The sequence below is a fragment of the Amphiprion ocellaris genome, chromosome 19 (assembly GCF_022539595.1).
Source record: "Amphiprion ocellaris isolate individual 3 ecotype Okinawa chromosome 19, ASM2253959v1, whole genome shotgun sequence".
NCBI lineage: Eukaryota > Metazoa > Chordata > Actinopteri > Pomacentridae > Amphiprion > Amphiprion ocellaris.
Window position 1 is genome coordinate 1,501,775 of NC_072784.1, and position 23,949 is coordinate 1,525,723.

At 35.2% G+C, this 23,949-nt stretch overlaps 1 protein-coding gene across 3 annotated transcripts; it reads left to right on the forward strand.

The window, feature by feature from the left end:
* Window positions 1-11: 11 nt before the first annotated feature.
* On the forward strand, window positions 12-23,429 carry copz2 (COPI coat complex subunit zeta 2). 3 transcript variants are annotated; one of them, XR_008599640.1, is made up of 10 exons: window positions 12-103; window positions 5,985-6,053; window positions 7,735-7,819; window positions 8,383-8,474; window positions 9,719-9,774; window positions 12,781-12,858; window positions 12,955-13,006; window positions 13,237-13,349; window positions 15,143-15,181; window positions 22,262-23,429. XR_008599640.1 is itself a non-coding variant. In XM_023262687.3 (10 exons), exons 1-10 carry the CDS (start codon window positions 86-88, stop codon window positions 22,307-22,309), a joined length of 570 nt encoding a protein of 189 aa, XP_023118455.2. In that variant the 5' UTR covers window positions 12-85; the 3' UTR covers window positions 22,310-23,429. The 3 variants fall into 3 exon arrangements, 2 of the variants coding, with proteins under 2 accessions (XP_023118455.2, XP_054860963.1); XM_023262687.3 differs by lacking the exon at window positions 13,237-13,349 and adding an exon at window positions 17,527-17,559; XM_055004988.1 differs by lacking the exon at window positions 13,237-13,349.
* The last annotated feature ends 520 nt before the right edge of the window (window positions 23,430-23,949 follow it).

Sequence of the window (23,949 nt, forward strand, 5' to 3'; positions counted from 1 at the left end):
CGGGCGGCTCCGTAAAGAAAAAAAAATCCCTGGTGATCTCGGTGTGACAGCTCAGAGCTCCACGTCAACACACCGAGCAGCAGCGATGGACTCCACGTCTCTGGTGAGTCCTCCGCCGTCCTACCGGGACAGCACCGGGACCCCACCGGGACCCCGCTGCCCGGTGCTGTCCCGCTGCGTGCATGTGCGTGTCGGGGCTGTTTGCGGATCAGCTGAGCGGACATTTGTTGCATTAGAGCAGTTTGGGCTGGAGGGGGAGGAGGGGGAGGAGGGGGAGGCAGCAGATAGAGCAAAAATCAGCTCTAATTAACGGGAATGAGATGTGCGCGTCATGTCTGCGTGTGCGTGTGTGTGCGTGTGTGTGTGTGTGTGTGTGTGGACGCGCAGGCCTGATCTGAGCGCTGTTGGTCTTCTACCTGCCACGCGTGTAAAAACAGTCAGACGGAGTGTGAGCGACAACTTCTCTTGGTGTTGAGTTAACTGCATTAGTCTGGAGCTGCCGAGGAGCAACAGGAGGAGGAGAAGGAGCTGCAGGAGGAGGCGCTGGGAGAGGGAGAACCGGGAGCGGAGAACCGGGAGCGGAGAGCGGCTCTGCGCGTTTAAATGTCCGCTTCATATGTGCACTGACGTGTAGAGCAGAGTAGGTGCCACGTCCACGATCCTCTCTCTCTCTCTCTCTCTCTCTCTCTCTCTCTCTCTCTCTCTCGCTGAGCACCATTCCTCCAGCTGTCACTCTCTCACTCTCTCACTCTCTCATCTCCGTGTTTCCTATCATCTCCCTCCGTGTGAATCTAAATCTCTCTCCTTTTCCTTCTCGGTGCTTTGAGGCAGAGTAACATCAGAATGAACACTGTGTGCTGAAGCTGGAACTAACTTTGGAAAGTAATCTAGTTACTGTCGTTACTTCCACTGCTTTAACTCTGGAAAACCCGCTGCTGCAAAAATACATCAGTTTTATTTTTTTATCATCTTTTTTCATTTATATATATATATATATATATATATATGTGTGTGTGTGTGTGTGTGTGTGTGTGTGTGTGTGTGTGTGTGTGTGTGTGTGTGTAGAGAGAGAGAGTTGTGAAAAAAGTTTCCAGACACCCGTAAAATTTTACACAATCTCAAATATTATCATGAAATATTTTTTAAAAATCTTTTTTGTGTTTCTAAAGGTGTGGCTGCATTAGACAGACACAAACAAATACAAATAACATTTTTTGTTTATTGTTTACAAGAAAAACTAACAAAAGTAAAGTCTACCAGAATGACCCAATACTCAAAAATTTCATTTTTCTATGGAACCAATAAATTTTAGGTTTTAAATGCAATATTTCACAAATGTATGGGGTGAAGAAAATTTTTTTCCCTATAAATATATATATTAGAAATGATAATTTAAAAAATGATATAATAAAATGATAATAAAACTAAAACTGCTGTATTATTGCAGCAATACTTTTGAATTTTTTAAATGAATTTTTGTGCTCATGTTTTGTCTATATTTGGGTTTTTATATTTATTTATATATATATATACACACACACACACACACACACACACACACACACACAAAATTTACAATAAATAATAGAGAATTTACTTTTTTTTCAATATTTGGGTTTATATATACACACACATAATTTATTCTTTTGTTTTATTCTCTATTTTTTTGCTCATTTTTGTCTATATTTGGGTTTATATTTATTGTTTACACACATATATACAGTACTGTTATTTATATAAATAGAGAATTTACTTTTTTGCTTATTTTATTTATTTTTTGTTCCTTTTTTGTCTATATTTGGGTCTTACAGGGTTAAAGTTCTGATTCTTTCTCATGTAGTTTACAGAAGTGAAAGCAGCTCATCTTAACTTTTACTTCTGACACTCCGAGTGCATTTTTCCAGTAAGAGCTTCATACTTATGTAACATTTGTGGATGCACGACTTCCTCATCTTTTTCTACCACGTTGCTGCTTCTGCTGAAAAATTAAAGATCCGGACACATTTTCCATCCCTCAGTTACAGCTGCCTGCATGTTCACAGTACATCTACATAACGACTGCTTCACCTTATAAAGGCAGATATAGTTTTCTCCGTGAAACCGGAGAGAAGTTGTATTTGTCTGGATGAATCTGGTATCTTCTGTGAGTCAGTGCTCCATCGCTATAGTTTCACCTTGACTCCACATTAGGCGTCAGGCTGTAATCACCACTTGTGTCCCAGAAACAATCTCACTTCAAGAGCGTTTTCCAGATAATACTCAGCGCTGCTTCATCCTTCCTCCTCCTCTGGCCAAAGCTGATTTAAGCAAACCTTTAATGTAAATGATCTCCTACCACTGCTCTTTCACTTCCAGTCATCTTTCTGGTTTCTGTCTTCCTCCTCGTCCTGCTCTCGTCTCTTTCTGTCCGACCGCTGGCTGCAGCCCGAGGCTCCAGTCTGGAATCATATTCAGAAGATAATAAAGTTATCAGCCACCTTCTGAAGCAAAGCAATATTGGACTATAATTAAAAAAAAGCAATCCAACGACCCCCTTCCCCTCCAGCAAAAAAAACCCAAATATAATAAATTACAAATGTAAATGAAGAATAGAAGTGAAAATAAGGACAAAAATGTGAACATTGAAGGAGATAAGAAGAGAATCGCTGCTGGATAGAGGGAAAAAATGATCAATGAACTTGATTGGATTTGATCAGGATTCTTTATGCTGCATTTAGGTGCCAGAGGGAAATCCAGAAAAAGCATTTTCATTTGCTGTTGTTTTTTCCTCCCATAAAATCCACCCTGAAGGAAGCAAATTGTGAAAATCTGTCGTAAAACAGATCACTTACAGCAAGGGTCATTTTAGTTCAGGTTCCACTTTCATTCAATCTGATCTCAAGAGGGCCGGACCAGAAAAATCATAACATAATAACCGATAAAAAACTGAGAAAACATGCAAAACAAAACAAGAAACAAAGAACAACAAAAACAAGACAAAAAACAACAAAAACAAGACAAAATATTGCAAAAATGAGACACAAAACGACTAAAGAACAATGAACAATCTGGTATTTTACTTTCTGGTCAAAACAACTTGTCATGGTCTAGAAATGATTTTAAATTTATAGTTTTACTAATTTACAATCTGCAGTTCATGTCTTCTCTGGAATTTTTACACTTTGAGGGCCGGATTGGACCCTCTGGAGGACCGCTTTTGGCCCACAGGCCACACGTTGGACGACAAAGTGGACTTACAGTGCCACTAAAACAGACAAGAATCATTAATTATTGCTCAGAAAGCTAATTAATGTAAGAATTACCATGGTGAGTTTTGCTTCTTCCTGTTTTGTGCCGTTGATGATGTCCACTGCTGCTTTAGAGCCAGATTTAGACTTTCATTGGTTTTAAAGGGAATGGAAATCCCACTAATGCACAAGTTTCCAGTGGAACGTCGGGTTTTCATCCAGTATATAGGCTCCGTTAAGCAGACCGTTAGTGATCTGGTTCTGTTCAAACACATGGAAGCTAAAGTGTAAGTTTGGATATTTTAATGTGCTTCTATAAGGCTCATTGTCGGACTTGAAAAGGATCCGAGCCGCCGTCAGCGACTCTATTGATTTGTTTTGAGCATTCTGCGGTAAAAATTAAAAAATAAATCCAGTTTAGACAACTGCCAAGTCTAAACTGGAGAGGCTACCGTCTTTTAAGTCTTTATTTTAAGTCAGGCCTCCAGACATCTAAATTGGTGCTCTGGTTTCGCCTGAATCCATAAACGAGCACGCTGGAGAAAATCTGTCATTATGTTCAAACCCAACAGAGAGTTTTTACATCTTTAGCTGTTAATCCTCAGTAAGAGCAAAAAGCCTTCTCCTTTCTCACATTTAGGTTTTTACTGAGACTTGGTGATTCATTTCAGAATATTATTTTCACTTTTGCAGTGAAAACAAACCCAATTATCTGACATGTCCAGTTGTATTTCTCATGTTAGCCTCTAAAGCAGGTAATCTTAGTACTCAGGTGTGGTCATCGTTATCTGTCTACCTGGACTGATTCCCCCGAGGATCAGCAGCCGGTTAGACTACAAGCTCAAATGTTCAAACCTGCTTCAGTCTCTACTAAGTTAACTACACTAACTAGTTATTAGAACTGGTACCTGCAGGGAAAATTACCTGGCTAATGCACCAATTATTTACAGACAAGTAAAACAGGTATATTATAGAGTGGACTGTCGTAAATCTGTCTCCTAGCAACTGATGTACATCTCATTATATGTGTTTGAATGGTGCCAAAATAATAGCTTGATCTCATGGTACATTTAGTTCCTGGTGCTTCCAGTCATGTTACATAAAATCTTCATCAGCAGATAAATATGCAAAGTTGTTCCTGAATTGTAGATGGTTACATCAGCTGGGTGAATATAGAATTGAGGGACTTTTGAAGTCCATAAATTGTCCAAAATGACTCATAAATTGTCCAAAATGACTTGAAAATGATCCATAATTACAGAAAATTAGTCCAGAATAACATAAAATTTATTCTAAATGACTTCAAAATTATCCCAAAGACACAAAAAATGATCCCAAGTATCAAGAAACGAAACGGCACACAAAACAACGAATACAGCAAAACACAAAATGACAAAAATATGACAAAATCACAAGCGAGATGGAAAGGAAACATAAAACGACAAAAACGAGAAACAACAAAAACATGAGATGAAAGTCAGACAAAAAAAGACAAAAATCAATAGAAAGACAAATTATGACAAAAAATGAGGCACAAAATGATAAAAGAACAATGAACAATCTGGTATTTTACTTTCTGATCAAAACAACTTGTCATGGTCTAGAAATGATTTTAAATTTATAGTTTTACTAATTTACAATCTGCAGTTCATGTCTTCTCTGGAATTTTTACACTTTGAGGGCCGGATTGGACCCTCTGGAGGACCGCTTTTGGCCCATGGGCCTCATGTTGGTAACCCCTGCTGTACATCATCTGCATCCTCTCCTCCTCGCTGGACGTTCTGAGCTTCTGGTCTAAGTTCTGTGATACACTCTGACTGTGAATCTATGCTAGTCAGTGCATAACAGAACTTTGTCCTGGATCTAGAAACTCTTCCACCCAGCGGCCGGACACATGGATGAGTGAGCGACGTGGGCGTACGAGAATGGAAACTGTCTCAGATTTAAATATGTGATAGTTTCCACATCTGGAAAACTGTGAAACAAACTTAGATGAAGAACCAGAAGAAAAGCACTGTGAATGTGGCCAGAACCAGAACTGGGCTGGGCAGCTTTTATGTGTGTTTGGACCAGAGTGAATATAAATGTGGATGTAGCTGGAAAAACAGGCTTCATCCAGATAATAAAGGTTGATATCACACTCTGGCCAGGTGTAGGAGGAGCACAGGTGACTAACTGTGGCATTATGTTCTCCAGGTGTAAAACATTTAACCCTCGTGTCGTCCTGCCGGTCAAAGTTGACCTGTTTTAAAGTTTGAAAATGTGGAAAAAAATATATTTTCACAGTGAAACTTCTGATGTCCACATTTTCAACATTTTTGGGAAATCTTTGAACATTTTTTGGTGGAAAAAAAGAAATGTTAAAAATGTTTCTTAAGAACATTCACATAAAAATCTGCGAAATTCGCTGGATTTTGTTTGATTTTTATGTGAATGTTCTTAAAGAAATTATTAGAAGTTTTACTGATATTTATATGGAATCACTTTAAATATTTTTAGGATTTTTACTCATTTTTTGAAAATATTTACAAGAATTTTCTTGCCAAATTTGGGGGATTTTTTAAAAATGAAACTTTTAAGGGAAACTTTTAACGAATTATTGGAATTTTCTTCCTTAAGGTTTTGCAAATTTTCAGAAATTTGGGGAATTGTTTGGCTGATTTTTTTGCTTTTTTTCAGACAAGGAAACAATATTTTTGGTGGCCGTAAATGAAGACAGCAGGAGGGTTAAGATGTTCTTTCTGTTTGTTGTTGCAGGAACCTTCCCTCTACACTGTAAAAGCCATTTTTATCCTCGACAACGATGGAAACAGGCTTCTGTCAAAGGTTAGTGATCCGGTCCATTGACTGCCAATTAAAAGAATTAATGTGTCGTGACTTTAAACTCGATTTAGCTGCAAGTTCTAGTCCTTACTGCATTTGTTTGTAGTCCTGAAATCGAAAAGTTGATTGGGGGATTCTATCGCAAGACTTCAATTCAATTGGTTTCAAATTTTAAGTTTCATTTGAATGAGATTTTTGGATTTCCTCTCATAGAAACAGTTCAACCTTTCAGAAAATACGCATATTTGTTGTCTTGTTGAGGGTCAGATGAGAGGACTGATGCCACTTTCATGTCTGTAGACGAACATGAAGCAGCACAAACATTGAAAAGGTTTGTAATCGATCTATTGGTTCCATCCAGCCTGAATAAATACTCATTTATTCATTGTATTACTGCAACACCGACAGTCAGGATGGATGACTAACGTTCAGAACTTTTAGATTTAACATGTTCTTCTTCCTCGTTGGCCTACATTAGTGCAGTTCGGTTCTTGTGCCTCAAGTGGCTAAAATCTAATTCCAGACAGTAACGTAGGATTACAGGCTACATTCCTGCCAGCTTCTGATGTATGAGGAGGTCATTTTAATCTTGCAATGGAAGGGTGGACTTCACCCACAGACTCTGATAACTAGATTATCGATGTGTAATCACTGAATGTTGAATTAACTGACAAAATCTCAATCATTAATAGTAGCAGGGATCAGTATCTAATGGGCTCAAATGTGTAAATCTATCAGTGTGGTCCACTAGTTTATTTAGAGGTTTCTCTCCCATTCGTTCTGCTTGTGATAGTTTTTAGTGGTGCAACCTGATTCTTTTTTAAATGACTACTTTTAAAACGAACTAATAATCTCATCACAAGGACCCTTTAGTGGGGTCAATATATAATTGCGGGACTTTTTGTATCATAGTTGACATTTTTGCCGCCTATAACCAAACACCACACGGCATTTTAGAGAAAGATTCTTCTAAATATTATGTATACAACTGAGTAAAACTGAAATGTAAAGTTATTTCTACAGATATTATAGTAAACCTGTTGACTACTTTATATTAAATAAGTCAGAAAGCCTTGGAGTCTGGCCAGTCTGTTCTCCAGGAGGAAATGACATCATGTGCAGCAGGTCATGTGATCTGGAATTAATACACTTCCTGGAGAGGTGTTTTTGGAATGGGTAACCATTTAGCCATATAAAATTTGATATATTCTGTATGACATTTTATATGGAAAACAACAAATTAAATCACTGTCCACTAAGTTCCCCATTACAAAAACACCTCTCCAGGAAGTGTGTTAATCCCAGATCACATGACCTGCTCATTTTGGTTCTTTTTGTGGTTGTTTTGTGTCTCTTGTCATTTTGTGTCTTTATATGATAATTATCTGTCTCACTGAGTCATTTTGTGTCATTTTTGTCATTTTGTGATTGTTTTGTGTGTCTTTGTGCTCATTTTGTTTCTTTTATGGTCATTTTAGGTCTTTTTGTGGTCATTTTGTGCATTTTTTGGGTCATTTTGCTCCCTTTTGTGGCCGTTTTCAGTGAGTTTGTGGTCATTTTAGGTGTTTTGTGGTCATTTTGTATCTTTATCTGATAATTATGTGTCTCATTGAGTCATTTTGTGTTTTTCTGTAGTCATTTTGTGTTATAACACTACTGAAAGTCCTGTCTGTGTGTGTTGCAGTACTACGACCCGGAGCTTTACCCCTCCATGAAGGAGCAGAAGAACTTTGAGAGGAATGTTTTCAACAAGACGCACAAAGCCGACAGTAAGTTCCACTCCTAGTTGTCTGTTGTGTGTCTGTAGTGTGGGTTCCCCCCTTGTGTATTGTCCTGAATGCTCACACACATCTCCAATGTCAACTGATGCTCATTCTGCTGTCACCTGTAGCCTACAGCAGGTTTGCTCTAGCCTGGTTTCCACCAAATCCAGCGTGACCGTTGTAAATCTGGAGCGACGGTGACTCTGGGCTCGTTTAAATCAAAAGCACATTCATTTGGACGTTCAGAGAAACCCGATCGACGCTTTCCGCTGCTTTATTTTGTGTGATTTTAAGTTTCAAACAGCTGATACCTGAGTCTCTGCCCCTGGCTTCCTTATCACCCACCCAGTATCCCTCCTTTTGTTCTAAACTCCTCCTGCATTCCTCTTTTTCTACACTTCTTTCTTCTCTTTCTTGTCCCCTTTCATGCTACAGCCTCCTTTCCAAACTAATCCTCCCTTCCTCAGAGCATCCCTTCTTCTTTTTCCACTGTCATACCATTAAATAAACTTTTGGATCTGTCAGAAAAAGTGAAATAAAATAAATTTCCTCTCTCGTTCTGTCTGTAGATGAGATCGCTTTCCTGGAGGGCATGACCATCGTGTATAAGAGCAGCATAGATCTCTTCTTCTACGTGGTGGGAAGCGCTCAAGAGAATGAGGTAGAGGGAGTTTAAGTTTCTCTGCTTATAGAAATACAGTAATAAAATGAAAATTAAATTGACTTGAGGCACCTGAAGGTTGTATGTCCTGTTCATCTGCAGAAGTTAAAGAAAAAAGTTCAGTTATTTCTACTGGCGTTGAAGTTTTCAGCAAGTATTACTCAAACAGGGATAATATTTCTGCAATCTGTGCACATTTTTTAATTATTGAGGGTTATTCTCAGCACTATATGTAATATTTTCAATGTTTTTGTAAAGATGTTTAAGAAATTACCAAGAGCGTGCTGACTGTCATCCAGGATACTTGGAGAAAGCTAAAATATAAAACATTTTCTGGTTATTTCATGTGGTTAATGTCTAAAGTTTTATTCTAAAAAGTAGGAAAGAGTTTTTAAAAAATCAAGTAGATATGAGAAAAACATTAGTGGAGCAGCTGCATCCAGACTTTGACTTGTTCTATACTAAAATCCAAAGTTTAAAACACCTTAAAATGATAATTAATGCAAATTATATGGTCAAAATGAAAGGAAAAATACCAATTAAGATCTATAAAGAGGTTTTCAAATTTTATTTTAAGGGGTTTGCATTTATATGCATCTACAGCCAACTTCCTTATCTAGATTTGGGCATCTGTCTTATTTTCAAGCGTAAATTAAGAGTTAATCAAAGCGATTTTTAATAATAATATAATAACTTTTTTTATATAACAGCCTTAAGCACAGCATTCACAAGAGCTTTGCAGTTAAAACATCCAACACAGACAATCAAATAAGATAAAGGAGACCAGTCAGAGCAGTCAATTAAAATAAATCGTAAATATGACAATAAATTAAATGAATGATTAGCTAGATTAGCACGCAAAGTCAAAGACGGGTCAAAAAGTCAAAGAATAGAGAATTAAAGAATTAGAGAGATGACATCACACCAAACAACCTTTCAGCTAAAATTAAAATAAAACCAGAGAGAGCATCTAAAATAAACAGAAATAATACAGAATAAAACACTAAATCTAAATAAAGCGAAAAGTAAACCTCACATAAAAGCTGAAGTCTATAAAAGTGGGTTTAAAAGAAGTTATTGACTCTTTAAAAGATAGAGATTCAGCATGTTACCGTATGTAATTTACTCAGTCAGTACTTGTCAGAAGTGTCCTTTTTGCTCATTTATGCTATAAATCCTGCTGAATGCTGCTTTATAATGGCTTTTATCTCATTTACTCGTTATTGTTGTTTTTCTCTTGCTAGCTGATGCTGATGTCGGTCCTCAACTGTATGTTTGAGTCCCTCAGTCACATCCTCAGGTACGTTCTCTCACTTTAACTGTCTGAACCCCAAACCCACCAGCTGTTTGAAAGCCATGTATTCTTATTTATCAAAAAAAGAAAGCCAAAATGACACCCTTTACTAGAGATAAAAATGTCAAAACAGAAGAAAGCTTTTCAACTAATCATGTGTGACGTCCTGTTCCATGAAGAAAATTAATCACAGCTAACTTTAACAGAGTAATATTTAAATAAATTCACTTTATTCTGATTTTAAAATTTGCCATGAATGAATCATCTGCACTCACCTAATTGTGTCAAAATGAAATAATGTTTAGCTCCTCTATGTAGCTCAGGAACCTTTCATGACTCAGCTGTGACCAACAGTCACCTGATAGAAATTCAGGGACTTTTCAACTGAATTGTATCCTGTTATTACACAAAGCAGATAGAAAACAAGTATAGAAATAAATTAACCATGTAAGACCCAAATGTAGAAAAAAATGAGCAATAAAAATAAAAGTAAAAATATAAATTACCATTTTTTTATATATATATATATATATATATATATATATATATATATATATATATATATATATATATATATATATGTATATATATATATACACACACACACATGTGTGTGTGTGTAAATAAAAGAAAAATGGAAAAAATAAAATTGATGTATTTTTGCAACAGTGGGTTTTACAGGATTAAAAATGTACGAGGTATTTTCTCCAGTATTTATATTAACTACAGCCAGAGGTCCTACGTTTTGATTGCAGTTTTTTTTTTTTTTTTACTTTTGTAAAATGAAAATTAAAGAAATTTTATTGTTTTTTTATGATTCCTGCCAGTATAACTTCATTTTCCTGCACAGAACTCATGGTGGAGTCTCTCTGCTTCCATCTGTGGTGATGTGGTTTTCATAGACTTACAGTGAATTTAAATTAACCCAAAATGAGCAGAAATCACACAAAGCATGAATGATTTCATTGATAGGTTAATGATATCTTGCATCCGAAAAATACGAGTGAAAACAGAGACACATAATTCTGCTTCCCAGAGTTTTTTTTTCCGTGCACACGCGTCTGGGCCTTTGTCATGCTTTCTCAGAGGCATCGATGCTAATGGAAACGCTGCCATCATCCTACCACAGCCACTCAGGGAGATAATGAGTCTCTGTGTTGAATTTCATTTAAAATTCAGCAGCGGCGAGTACTTTCACATGGAACACAATTGTGATTTAATTTGAGAAATAGCGTTTGGCACACAGGAGACGGCTGAACGAACGCAGAGTGACGCTTAAAAATGTTTATTCAGTCCATCGGGAAACACAGAGATTAGTTAGCTGAGCCTTTAGCGTGCTCTCCCATGTGTGTGTGTGTGTGTGTGTGTGTGTGTGTGTGTGTACGCTGCACACCAGGATCTCTCGCTGTTGTCTGCAACGTTATTAGCCAAACAGCGGCCGGTGCGGTTGCCACGGTAACCGATGCAGTAGTAATGCAGAGTGTGAGCAACGGAGAGATTATATTATTATACAGTAGGAGAGATTATGGGCTGTTCTGAAAGGAACTGGTGTGAAATCAGAGGAGCTGCTTGATTATATGAGATGAACCGTTGCCATGCAGAACCCTGACACGCCGGTTTAATCTGGTAAATTAGGTACATCTGAATGTCAATTAAGCTCAGTAAAAACGGGCATTTTTACCTCCAACTACTTCAAAAAAATCTAACTTAATGTCGTGCAACAGAAATGAAATGGAATAATGCTGCATCTATTTTAGTCACAGTAGTAACAGGCAGCCTCTTCACTGATGGAAGGTGTTAAATCAGGGGTGTCCAACATGAGGCCCGTGGGCCAAAAGTGGTCCTCCAGAGGGTCCAATCCGGCCCTCAAAGTGTAAAAATTCCAGAGAACACATTAACTGCAGATTGTAAATTAGTAAAACTATAAATTTAAAATAATTTCTAGTCCATGACAAGTTGTTTGGATCAGAAAGTAAAATACTAGATTGTTCATTGTTCTTTGGTCATTTTTGTGCCTCATTTTTGTAATATTTTGTCTTGTTTTTGTCTGACTTTTGTTGTTTGTCTCATGTTTTTGTCGTTTTGTTTCTCATTTTTGTAATATTTTGCCTTGTTTTTGTCAGATTTTTGTCGTTTCTCGTTTTTCTGTCATTTTGTTTCTCATTTTTCTAAAATTTATTCTAGTTTTTGTTTTTTGTCTTCTTTGTCTGACTTTTGTTGTTTGTCTCATTTTTGTCTTTTTGTGTTTCCTTTTTGTTTTGCTTGTGTTTTCTGTCTTATTTTTCCTCATTTTGTGTTTTGCTTTATTCATCGTTTTTGTCTTTTTTTGTCTCGCTTGTGTTGTTAGTCTATTTTTTTGTTATTTTGTTTCTGGCTTTTGTCATTTTTGTCAAATTTTTGTTGTGTGTCTATCTTTTTGTCACTTTGTAACTTTTTTGGCAAATTTTTTGCCCCTTTTTATTGTGTTTCGTGTCATTTGTCTCTTTTATTGTCATTCTGTGTCTCATTTTTGTCATTCTGTCTCACTTTTCTAATATTTAGTCTAGTTTTTGTTGTTTTTTTTTTAATCTTTTTTTTTGTCTGACTTTTGTTGTTTTGATCATAACGTAAAATATTATATCATCAGTTCCAGATGACTAAATGTTGTGTTCCTTTGTCGACACTCTGATCTGGAAGTTGTAATGTGGAAATGATAAACTGAGGCTGAATGTTGCTGAAATTGAACTTATTTTCTTAATAAATTGCAGGTTGTTCAGGATGTTTTATAAAAAGATAATTCCTTAAATGTGAACATTTTTCATGCTTTTCAATCCATGCAAAGAAGAAGAATCTGTATCAGGTTTCTAGAGCAGTGTGAGCAAACAGGTTGTAGGAATAAAAGCTGTCTAATGTAGGCACAAAATCGCAAACACCTGCCTGACTTTATATGTAGAAAAAGCAAATACACACATTTCCCCACTTAAACCCACTGCACATTATGTATCATGTATGTTGTGTTAATTTGTCTTGCAGGAAAAACGTGGAGCGGAGGTGTTTACTGGACAACATGGAGGGAGTGTTCCTGGTTGTGGATGAAATCATTGATGGAGGGTAAGTTGTATATTCAGCTAGCTTACATGATGTGTGATGTGTAGTGTGTAAAATGTCAGAAAACAAACGTGTCCTGTTGCTCTAACCTGTTAACAGGGTGATTCTGGAGAGCGACCCTCAGCAGGTCCTACAGAAGGTCAACTACAGGGTAAGATGATTCCCAACCACCCCTTATCTCAGTTTATTTCTTGATGTCCAACACTGGAAAAGCTGTTAGAAAACAAACGTTAGATTAAAACTAGAAATCCCAGCAGCTATTTGGCCTGTTAGACTCGCTGTTAGACCCCACAGCTTCTTATTTCTCGGCTTCCTGCCTCCTCTTACCTGCTTCACCTTTCTCTCTCTCCTTCTCCCTGTCTCTCCTCTGATGGGTGTCAGCTAATGTCAGAGCCGGCCTATGGCTTCGTCCTGCTCGATTACATCACCGGTAACCTAGAGGCACAGACAGACAGAAGCCAGCTGCTGTAGACAGCCAGACAGACAGACAGAGGGTGAGAGAGGAAGATAGTGAAGTGGAGAGAGAGTGAGCGAATGAGAGTGAGACGGTGGAGGATGGAGGAGGAATGAGGCGAGACAGACGAGGTAACTGCATGGTGAGACAGCATGCAGACTAATACGGAGCATTTCTCTAGATTTACTGTTTTTTCCTCTGGTGGAGCGTGAGAAAAAGTTCATTGATCACAAAAAGTCAGCAAATGTTGGATTTTGTCCTTTGGGGAGGATGATTGTGTATTTAAAGCGATACACTGTAAAAGAAAAAAAATGTTTTTACGGCAAAATTCCGGCAGCTGTGGTTGTCTGTAAAATTATGATAAAACATTTTTGACATTTACGGTAAAGAAATATATTGATATTGTTGCTTTTAGGGTTAAAAAATGTGCTTCATTCCATATTTTACTGTTAAAAAAAGTTAGAACCTTTAAAAACTTGAAAATTTACATGAAAACACCATATAAAATAAAGTTTGTGTAACTTATTATGAATATTAGAGCATTTTTCCATCATCAGCACTACAGTTCGTGGATTTGACTTTTAATATGTGTATTTTTAGCCAACATTCTGGTTATAGCGGTCATAGATGTTAAACCATATGTCCGTCAGATCCAAACTGTATTTTTTACATGAAATAAATGCAGAAATTGCCCCGTTACTTGTTATAAATATTACAGCATGTTTCCATTATCAGTAGAAACTTTGAAAACTGGATTCTTTTCGAGGATTAAATGCACAAATTACAATACTGTTCTACATATTACGGCATTTTTCTATTAAAAACTGTGCAGGAGTAGGGAAATGTATATTTTCAAGAGAAAAAAGAAGTAAAAAACACACTTTTTTCCTGATTAACATATTTACAGTTATTCAGTGTTATTTAAACTGCATTAAACTGTTTTAGAGTTTACAGATTTTTACCGTCAAAGTTTGACAGTTTTTCACCGTAACATTTTTTACAGTGTAGACTGACAGACTGTGTAGACTGATTTTTCATCAGTTAAGTAGTGACAACACTTGATCTGGTATTTACACATTTAACAGTAATATACTTAAGTGTTCATATTTTTCATTAATATGTTTTCAGATACCAGTGGGCTATTCTGCTGATAGTAGAGCAGATAACTGCAAATCATCACATTTTCAACTTTGCAACAGTTCTTGAACTAATCATCTGTGGCATGCAATTCCATTGGGAAAGTTGGCCAAATTTAAGCTTACAAATTGAGATATGTATTCATTTAAAAATGGGCCAAAAATAAACCATATTTAGTAATCAGATTGGATAAAAAATAAAAAATTCTGCTCTTCTCATCACAGCAGAGCAGCCAGGAGTGACTCAGTTTTGACCAACAGTCACTGGACTAAAATTCAGGGAGTTTTCAGCTAAACTGGGCTGAACTGCAGGCAGTGTCTGAACAGAGCACATAGAAGATGACTGTGGAAGCAAAATAAAACTCTAAGTAGTAAAATCTCTGTAGCTTTTGGTGCCCCCATGCTTATTCCATTTTTTTTTTTTTTTAAATCTATTTTATGTCATTATAATTGTGTCAAACCACCCAAAAGACATTTCTGGCCATAGTTGTGTTGTTTCCATAGAGGTCTATGATGATTAGAAAGTGCTTTGAGTTCAGAGGATTAACCAGCGTTCTCTGAGTGTCTCTGGATTACAGCATGTATTGTTTTCTACAGAGCTAATGGGGCTTGCAGTGCTCTGTTTTCACTTTGTGTGTGTAACTATTTGACTTGCATTTTTCTTTTGTACACACATTAATGTCATTTTGTTTTACAGGCGGATGAGAACCCATTAACTGAGCAGAGCGTGGCCCAGGTAACACACACACACACACACACACACACACACACACACACACACACACACACACACACACACACACACACACACACACACACACACACACACACACACACACACACACACACACACACCGTAAGTAACATTAGTAGAGTGGTACAAATAAACAGGAGCCGCATACAGACACACAAATATTAAATGCTAATACTTTTTTTTAACTTGTTTTCTTTGCGGAAAATGTGTCATGTTGTGTTGGTTGCCTCTGACCACTATTTATGGATATTTTAGCCAATATTTGACCAATTTTATAAAGTAACACGTTGAACTGACAAACACTTTGATCACTGATTAGATAAACACTTTGCCAGGTTAAGTAGTTGTGTTTTTAAAGTAAAGCTAAACAAGATAAACAACACTGGTTTTCTGTTATACTGTTATTAGTGTAGATTAGTTGGTATTTTCACTTTCTGTTTTTACACTAATGAGCCAAAACATTAAGACAATCCACAGGTGATGTGAATAACATTTGGGTCAATATATAATTGAGGGACATAATGGAAAATTAGTTCAGAATGGCATGAAATTTGTCAAAAAATGATCAAAAATGATGAAAAGCCATCCAAGCTGACATAAAACTTGTTGAAGATGACAAGAAAATTGTCCAAAATGACTTAAAAATGATCCATAATTACAGAAAATGAGTCTAGAATGACATGAAATTTGTCCTAAATGACTTGAAAATTATCCCAAAGACACAAAAATGATCCAGAATCATAAGAAAAGATCCAACCTGACTTAAAACTTGTTAAGAAAATTGTCTAAAATGACTCAAAACTTGTCCAAAACGAATCAAAAATTGTCCAAAATGACTCAAAAATTGACCAAAATGACTTGAAAATGATACATAATTACAGAAACTGAGTCTAGAATGACATTAAATTTGTCCTAAATGACTTGAATATGATCCATAATTACAGAAAATTAGTCCAGAATGCCATGAAAACTGTCTAAAAATGATTCAAAATGATTCAAAATGATCCACGTTGACATAAAAATGATAAGAAAATTGTTCAAAATGACTCAAAAAGTCCCTTAATTATATATTGACCCATTCATTCAGTCAGTATGAAGATCAAATAAACATCTGTTTTGTAAGCATCAAGATAATTGTCATTTATTCCAGTTATCTACAATGGAAGTGGTCGTGTCAGACCATGTTTAGGGCAGAAATATGAGTTTACTATTAACCCAGTCTGGATGCTCAGAGGCAGCAATAATGGAATTAAGTCACAGTGTCAATAAAATTCACAATTAAATACCCCCATATGCTTGAGTATCCACTCAGACTCATAAATCTGCAGCCCAAATACACAAAAAGCTGCTTATTCACCTCTATTTTCTGTAACACTGCTTCTCTCTGATACCTTTAACACATAGTTAGACTCCCACTCATGAGTTAAAGAAAACTTCAGAGCTGACAGCTGGCTGCTCCCTGCATCGTGACTGACGGCTTTTTGACATCTGTCTGCAAATTCACTCAGCTGCATGATCTCCCTGTAGCTCTAAATGCATGCTAACGTAGCCGCTAGCCCGCTAAGGTTCCTGCAAAGCCCTGCAGCACTAATAGGCCCAATGTGAGTGTTTAACCCTCCTGTTGTCCTCATTTACAGGCACCAAAAAATATTGTTTCCTTGTCTGAAAAAAATCCAAAACTTCAGCAAAAAATCCCCCAAATTTCTGAAAATTTGCAAAACCTTTAGGAAGAAAATTCCAATAATTGCTTAAAAGTTTTCCTTAAAAGTTTGATTTCTAAAAAATCCCCCAAATTTGGCAAGAAAATTCTTGTAAATATTTTCAAAAAATGAGTAAAAATCTTCCAAAAAAAAAAAAAATCCTAAAAATATCTAAAGTGATTCCATATATATCAGTAAAACTTCTGATATTTTCTTTAAGAACATTCACTTAAAAATCAACCAAAATCCAGCGAAATTCTCTGGATTCTGGTTGATTTTTGCGTGAATGTTCTTAAAAAACCTTTTTAACATTTTTTTTCCACCAGAAAATGTTCAAAGATTTCCCAAAAATGTTGAAAATGTGGACATCAGAAGTTTCACTGTGAAAACAGATTTTTTTTCCCCCCACATTTTCAGACTTTAAAACGGGTTCATTTTGAGCCGCATGACGACACGAGGGTTAAGGAGGACAGGGTTAGGTGACTCTTTACATACTAATGTTCTGTCTTGTTTCCTGAGCTGCTCGTGTGCAGGAATGAACATGTTTTAGTGCCGGCTTGTAGAAGACTGTGTGTTTGTCTGCTCACGCTCTAAACTTCTGTTTATCTGTTGCTTTAACCCTCACAGCACCTAACAGAGAAACTGGCTCTGACCACTAACGTAAGTGTCCACTAACGTCCCAACAACCCCACAGAGCTTATTCTACAGCACACACTGCACACAGTTTAAACAGCAGGGATGTAACGATACTTCTGTCCAGAACAAACCATCAGGGACACAGTGTTCAGTTCTGGATGGATATGTCCTTGGTTTGGTAAATCCTGTGGTCCAAACTGTTGCTCTCAACATCTGTTTATGTCAGAACATCTGTGCTCCATGAATAGAGCAGAAACTCACGCTGTATCCCAGTTAGAACATGCTGAGAAGATGCTGAGATGTTTTTAATTTTATCTAATCAGGCATTAGATGGCCCGAACCTCAGACTTCTCTGGAATCACAGGAGTGCCATAATAAAAGATAAATCTGTTTAAAAAATAAGGAAATAAATGTGTAAATACAAAGAGGAATAAATAAAAGAATAAATTAAAAACTAATCTGTTAAAAAAAATCTGGAAATAAATATGCACATATAAAGAGGAATAAATAAAATATGTAAATAAATAAATCTGTTAAAAATAAGGAAATATGTGTATACATATTAAGAGGAATAAATAAAATTATTTAAAAAAGATCTGTTAAAAAATTAGGAAATAAATGTGTAAATATGAAGAGGAATAAATAAAAGAATCAATAAAAAATCTGTTAAAAAATAAGGAAATATATAAGTAAATATAAAGAGTAATAAATTGGAAAAAATATATATATATATAAGGAAATACATGTGTAAATATAAAGAGGAAGAAATAAATAAATAAATATGTAAAGTAAAAGCAAAAAGCAATGACAAAATGGAAAAACAAAAGGAACAAACAACGGGAAAAGGGAAAAGCAAAGACAAAATTTACCTTTATATTTTTATATTTTTCATAAATTTATTTATTCCCTCTTTATATTTACACATTTATTTCCTTAGTCTTTAACAGATTTATTTTACTTTTTTATATATTCCTCTTTATATTTACACATTTATTTCCTTGTTTCTTTAACAGAATTTTTTAAAATTTATTAATTTATTCCTCTTCATATTTACATATTTATTTCCTTATTTTTAACAGATTTATTTATTTATTTAGATTTTTTTATTTAGTCCTCTTTATATTTACACATTTATTTCTTTATTTTTTTAGCAGAAATATTTTTTGATTTATTGTTTTATTTATTCCTCTGTATATTTACACATTTATTTCCTTATTTTTCACAGACTTATTTTTTATTTATTCTTTTATTTATTACTCTTCATATTTACATATTTATTTCCTTATTTTTTAACAGATTTATCTTCTATTATGGCAGTCCTGTGATTCCATAGTTATAATGGTAGTCTTTTGAAAAAAAAAATGCTAATATGAGTATTTTTTGAATTTTATTAAGAGAGAAAGCTCATTAATTTAGAATTTTAACTAATTTGTGTCACACCTCCCTTACGTTTGGAGGTCAGGACTCCAAGGCTGACAGAATGTACAGAAACCATGTGTAGTTTACCACGGGGAGAACAAAGTCTGCTGCATCACATTGTAGTATTTAATACTCCAGTCTAACCAGCAGAGTGGCTCGTATTCCCAGCGTTTACCCCCCTCTGGGCAGGAGAGTTCCCTATGTGGCCTCCTGAAAGTAGCTGAAGATACGAATCAGAAAACCATAAAACATGTCTGGGAGGTTTGCTGTCGCAGCACATTTTTGTTTCCTGACTTTAGCCTGTAAGGCAGCAGAGAAATGTCACCAAGTCTAGATAGAAGAGTAAAAGATGAATTATTAATATCTTTAAGTTAATATTGCAAATACAGATGTACTAGCAAAATATACTTAGATACTATATAATATACTATTACATTACTTAATATATTACTTTTAATACCACACTTTAACAATAAATCCTATTTTGTAAACTTCTTAAATGCACTGAAGTCTGTAAAGTAACTTTTCAGATGCATGTAATTGAGTAAATGTACTTAGTTACATTCCACTGCTGGTGTTGATCAAACTTATCTGGAGAGGGGCTGAGATTTTAGATTTTCACACACAACTGTTCTGAATGGGTTGAACTACATTTCCCAGAATGCTACACTGTTACCTAGTTTTATGAAGTGAGCACCATGCGCCACCTACTGTCAGACTGAGGAACTACTCTCACTGCTGACATCACGTATAGATTAAAACCAAACAGATGGAACTTTTCTTTACACAATCGATGAAGCTTTATTAAAAATTAAATAGAAAATAATAGAGAGTAAGTACAACACATGCAGACCTGTGTTTTTATTTTTATTTTCATTGAAGTAAAATGAGCTGTTTTCTCAGTTCTCTTTCTGAACAACAGATAAATCAATATATAATTGTGGGACTTTTTGGATCAAAGTTGACATTATTGCTGTTTTCAGGCCTAAAATCAACATTTCTTTTATTCTAACCAAACACCACATGGCATTTTAGAGAAAGATTCGTCTAAATATGTATACAACTGAGTAAAATTGAAATGTAAAGTTATTTCTAAAGATATTGTAGTAAACCTGCTGACACTTGAATCACACACACTACTGAGTTGAAAGTGACTTCTGGGACACAGATACAATTTGTTATTTTGTGTTTTAAAATAACAAAAATGACCACAAAAACACCTAAAATTACCACAAACAGACTGAAAACGACCACAAAAATGCACAAAATGACCACAAAAAGACCTAAAATGACCACAAAATGGACTGAAAATGACCAAAAAAGAAACAAAATGAGCAGGACTCACCAGCATGTGTGTTGTCCTATTGTCCTGTGTCTAACTGTTCATGATATGTGTATTTTTTTATGTACCTGACAGTGCCTATGACACGGAATATCCCCTTAGGGACAATAAAGGTCTATATCTATCTATGTGATCTGGAATTAACACACTTCCTGGAGAGGTGTTTCTGTAATGGGGAACTTAGTGGAAAATGATTTAATTTGTTATTTTACATATAAAATTTGATCTATTGCCAAAAAAGAAATATCTGTCATGATTATCTTAACTTCATAAAAGGACACAATCCAAACTATTTCTGAATCAGCTCATTTTATTATTGTTTAGCTCATTAGAAGGTGGTTGGTATTAAATTCAGATGGTTATTTAGTTGATATTTTAGTGATATCCAGTCATTTTTTATTAATAAGTGACTGTTTCCATAATAAATAATGATGGAATTTGTAAAGACATGATCATAGTGAACATAAAAACATTATTTTTTTTTAACTTTTAATAAAAATGTGTGCAGATATATCCCATGGACTTCAGAAGTCCCTCAGGTATTTACTGACTCAGGTGTTAAATGGTAGTTTTACCTGAGGTTCTAACATGGCGGTTGAACCTCCATTGATCATGAGCTCAGTCTGACCTCTAGTGTCTGAAAAGTGGTACTGCAACACCAGTGCAAACAGAAACGAGTGCACTAATTTTAAATTAGTTTTTAGCATCACAACAAATAGCTCAGCATCAGAAAAGCTAGTAAACACACATAGAAATTACTTAATTAACTGTAGATAATGTCATTGTGTTGGCACGTACAGCGGATGGGATATTAATGTGTAAAATCTCTGCTGATAATTTAGAATATTCACTATTACACACTGATGTAAAACATTGTAACATCAGAATACACAGTGACCAATTCAGTCCCTCAGTTTGTGCAACTCAGCACCTGTAAACAATCTAACCCCTTACAGCTAATTCTTTATTATATAATTTTTAAAAAATTGGGCCACATTCAGCCCAATTTGATCTCCAGTGGGCCGCACCAGTAAAATCACAACATAGCAGAGCATAAAAATCTAGAAAAGACAACAACTCCAAATATTTCTTTTCGTTTTAGTGCAAAAAAGTACAATTCTGAAAATGTTCATGTGTAAGGAATTATCTTATTGCAAAACAATCATGAACAACCTGAAATTTCTTAAGTTCTTAAATTTCAAAAATATTCAGCCTCAGTTTATCGTTTACACATTGCAACTTCCAGATCACAGTTTATCTACGAAGACACAAAACATTTAGTTATTTGAAATTGAACAATATAGTATTTTACTTTATGATCAAAATGACAAAAAATAACAAAATATTACAAAAATGAGACACAAAATGACAAAAATGAGACAAACAAGACAAGTGTGAAAAAAACTACACAAGAAATTGGACACAAATAAGCCAAAAAATGACCAAAAAAAGGAACATATGGGTTCTGTAAAGCATCTTGAGACAATCTGAATTGTAACTGGTGCTAAGTAAATAATATGGAAGTGAATTAAATAGACGCCTACTGGTGCTCTCATTTGCACTTGGATGCTGTATCAAGACAAAATACCACAAAACCAAGACACAAAGCAACAAAAAAATGGAGAAACAACACAAGTAATACAAAAACGAGACACAAAAGACAAAAACATGACACAAATGACAAAAATGAGACAAAAAACAAGATAAAACCAACTAACATGAGACAAAATATTACAAAAATGAGGCACAAAACGACAACGGAATTCTGACCAGTATAGTATTTTACTTTATAATCACGGTGTAGATATTATTTTTATGTATGACACCCCTGTTTTACTGTATTATATTTCATATTTAATCCAGTTTAATTCAGTTTAATGCTTGTCCTGACTCGTGTTTTTACTGTGTTCTTTCATGCTACATTATTTACATATATGTTTATTATTTTTGGCCTTCTTTTCCCAGGTTCTGCAGTCGGCCAAGGAGCAGATCAAGTGGTCCATACTGAAATGATTGTCAAGAAAACTCTAAACATAACTTCAAGCCCTTAAGTGACTCCTCTTTTAGGGCCAAACTAAAGGGAAATTCTTTACATCTGTTGGCCAATAGGCTGCTTCATACAGCAATTAACCGGCCAGTAAAATGATTTTTACCCCCCTTTTCTCTTTTTTAGTTTTTCTGTGTGACGCCATTCTGTTATTTTGTGTGTATTTAATTTATTTAATCTGTGAGTGCTGCTAGCCCTCACACATGGAGAAATGTTATTTAGCAGACCAAATGACAGCCAGGACTTTTACTAAAAACCCAACAGACAATAAAAATAAAAGAGCTAGAAAGTTGAATGAGGATTAGTCATCTAGTAGTATTTAAATGGAGCAAGACTGGGCTGTTTTGCAGATTAGTGTCATAAATATACATTAAGATTGTTGGGTTTTGTCCCTCAAAACATGTTACACATCCAAATAATTTAATATCATATTGTTAGAACATTAGTTAGTTATTTTCTGCTACATTCAGATCAAGCTGACAAATATTTTTCAATTCAAGCTTTAAAAAAAAATGAAATTTGACATTAAAATGATTTGAATCGCAGCCTTCAAACCATGTAGTGTTAACGAGCTTGGTGCTAAATTCAAACTGACATCATTAGTGCGCTACAGTTTAATTAAAAATAAGAGTTTTTGTAGCTCCTTAAATAACAGTAATGTGTTTTGTGAGGCTTTTTTAAGGACCGTAAAGGAATGTAATGACACTTTATGACACTAAGCAAATGTTAGCAGTGTGTGTAGGATGCAAGATGTTACTGTTGCACTGTGTGGAACGCACAAGACTGAAGTCTCTCATTTAAGTTTAATGAATATCTGTACATAGAAATGAGCTGTAGAGTAAACAGGACCTTAAAGGTGAAGATTTTGTGGCCAGGGTTACAAAGAAGAATGTCTATTTTACTGTTACGATGAGAATTGGAGATGTTTAATAGATGTAACATATTTTCTTAGTTTATAAAGAGAAAAAAGCCAAAGACAAACTAATTATTTTGTTTACATTTGGATGTTGCTGAAGCAAATTGATATTTTGTCCATCTGCTTTTGTGAGACTGATAATAAAACTGTATATTTGTTCTGGTTTTAAATGCTCTTTGCAGTCATTAATTCTTTATTTTTAAATCCACACACTTTCACTGGAAAAAAATCTGTTAAATCTTTGGTAAAAATGTGCAGAAACACCGTCAGAATATCAAAAACAGAATAGGTTTCACTCTCAGCCAATCAGAATTCAGAATCTGTGATCCTTATAAATATTAATGAGCGAAACAACATGTTTCTGCATCTGTGGGTGTGGCCAGTGATTTTATTGGCAGAATCCAGGGGACGTCAGTAGACACGTGCTTGACACTGCCTCAGCCAATGGTTCGTTCTGGATTTTTTTCCTGCTAATGTGATTGGCAGACCACGTCACCGGCCTCTGACGCATCATGAAACGAACAGATGAGAGTAAAACTGAATGTGAACATGTTGAATTAAATGTGCAAAAGAAAGAAAGAAAAGATGCTAATTTATTTCTCATTTTATTTTGAATGTTAAATATTCATTTTAATTTATTGCTGTTATTATTATTATTATTATTATTATTATTATTATTATTATTATTAT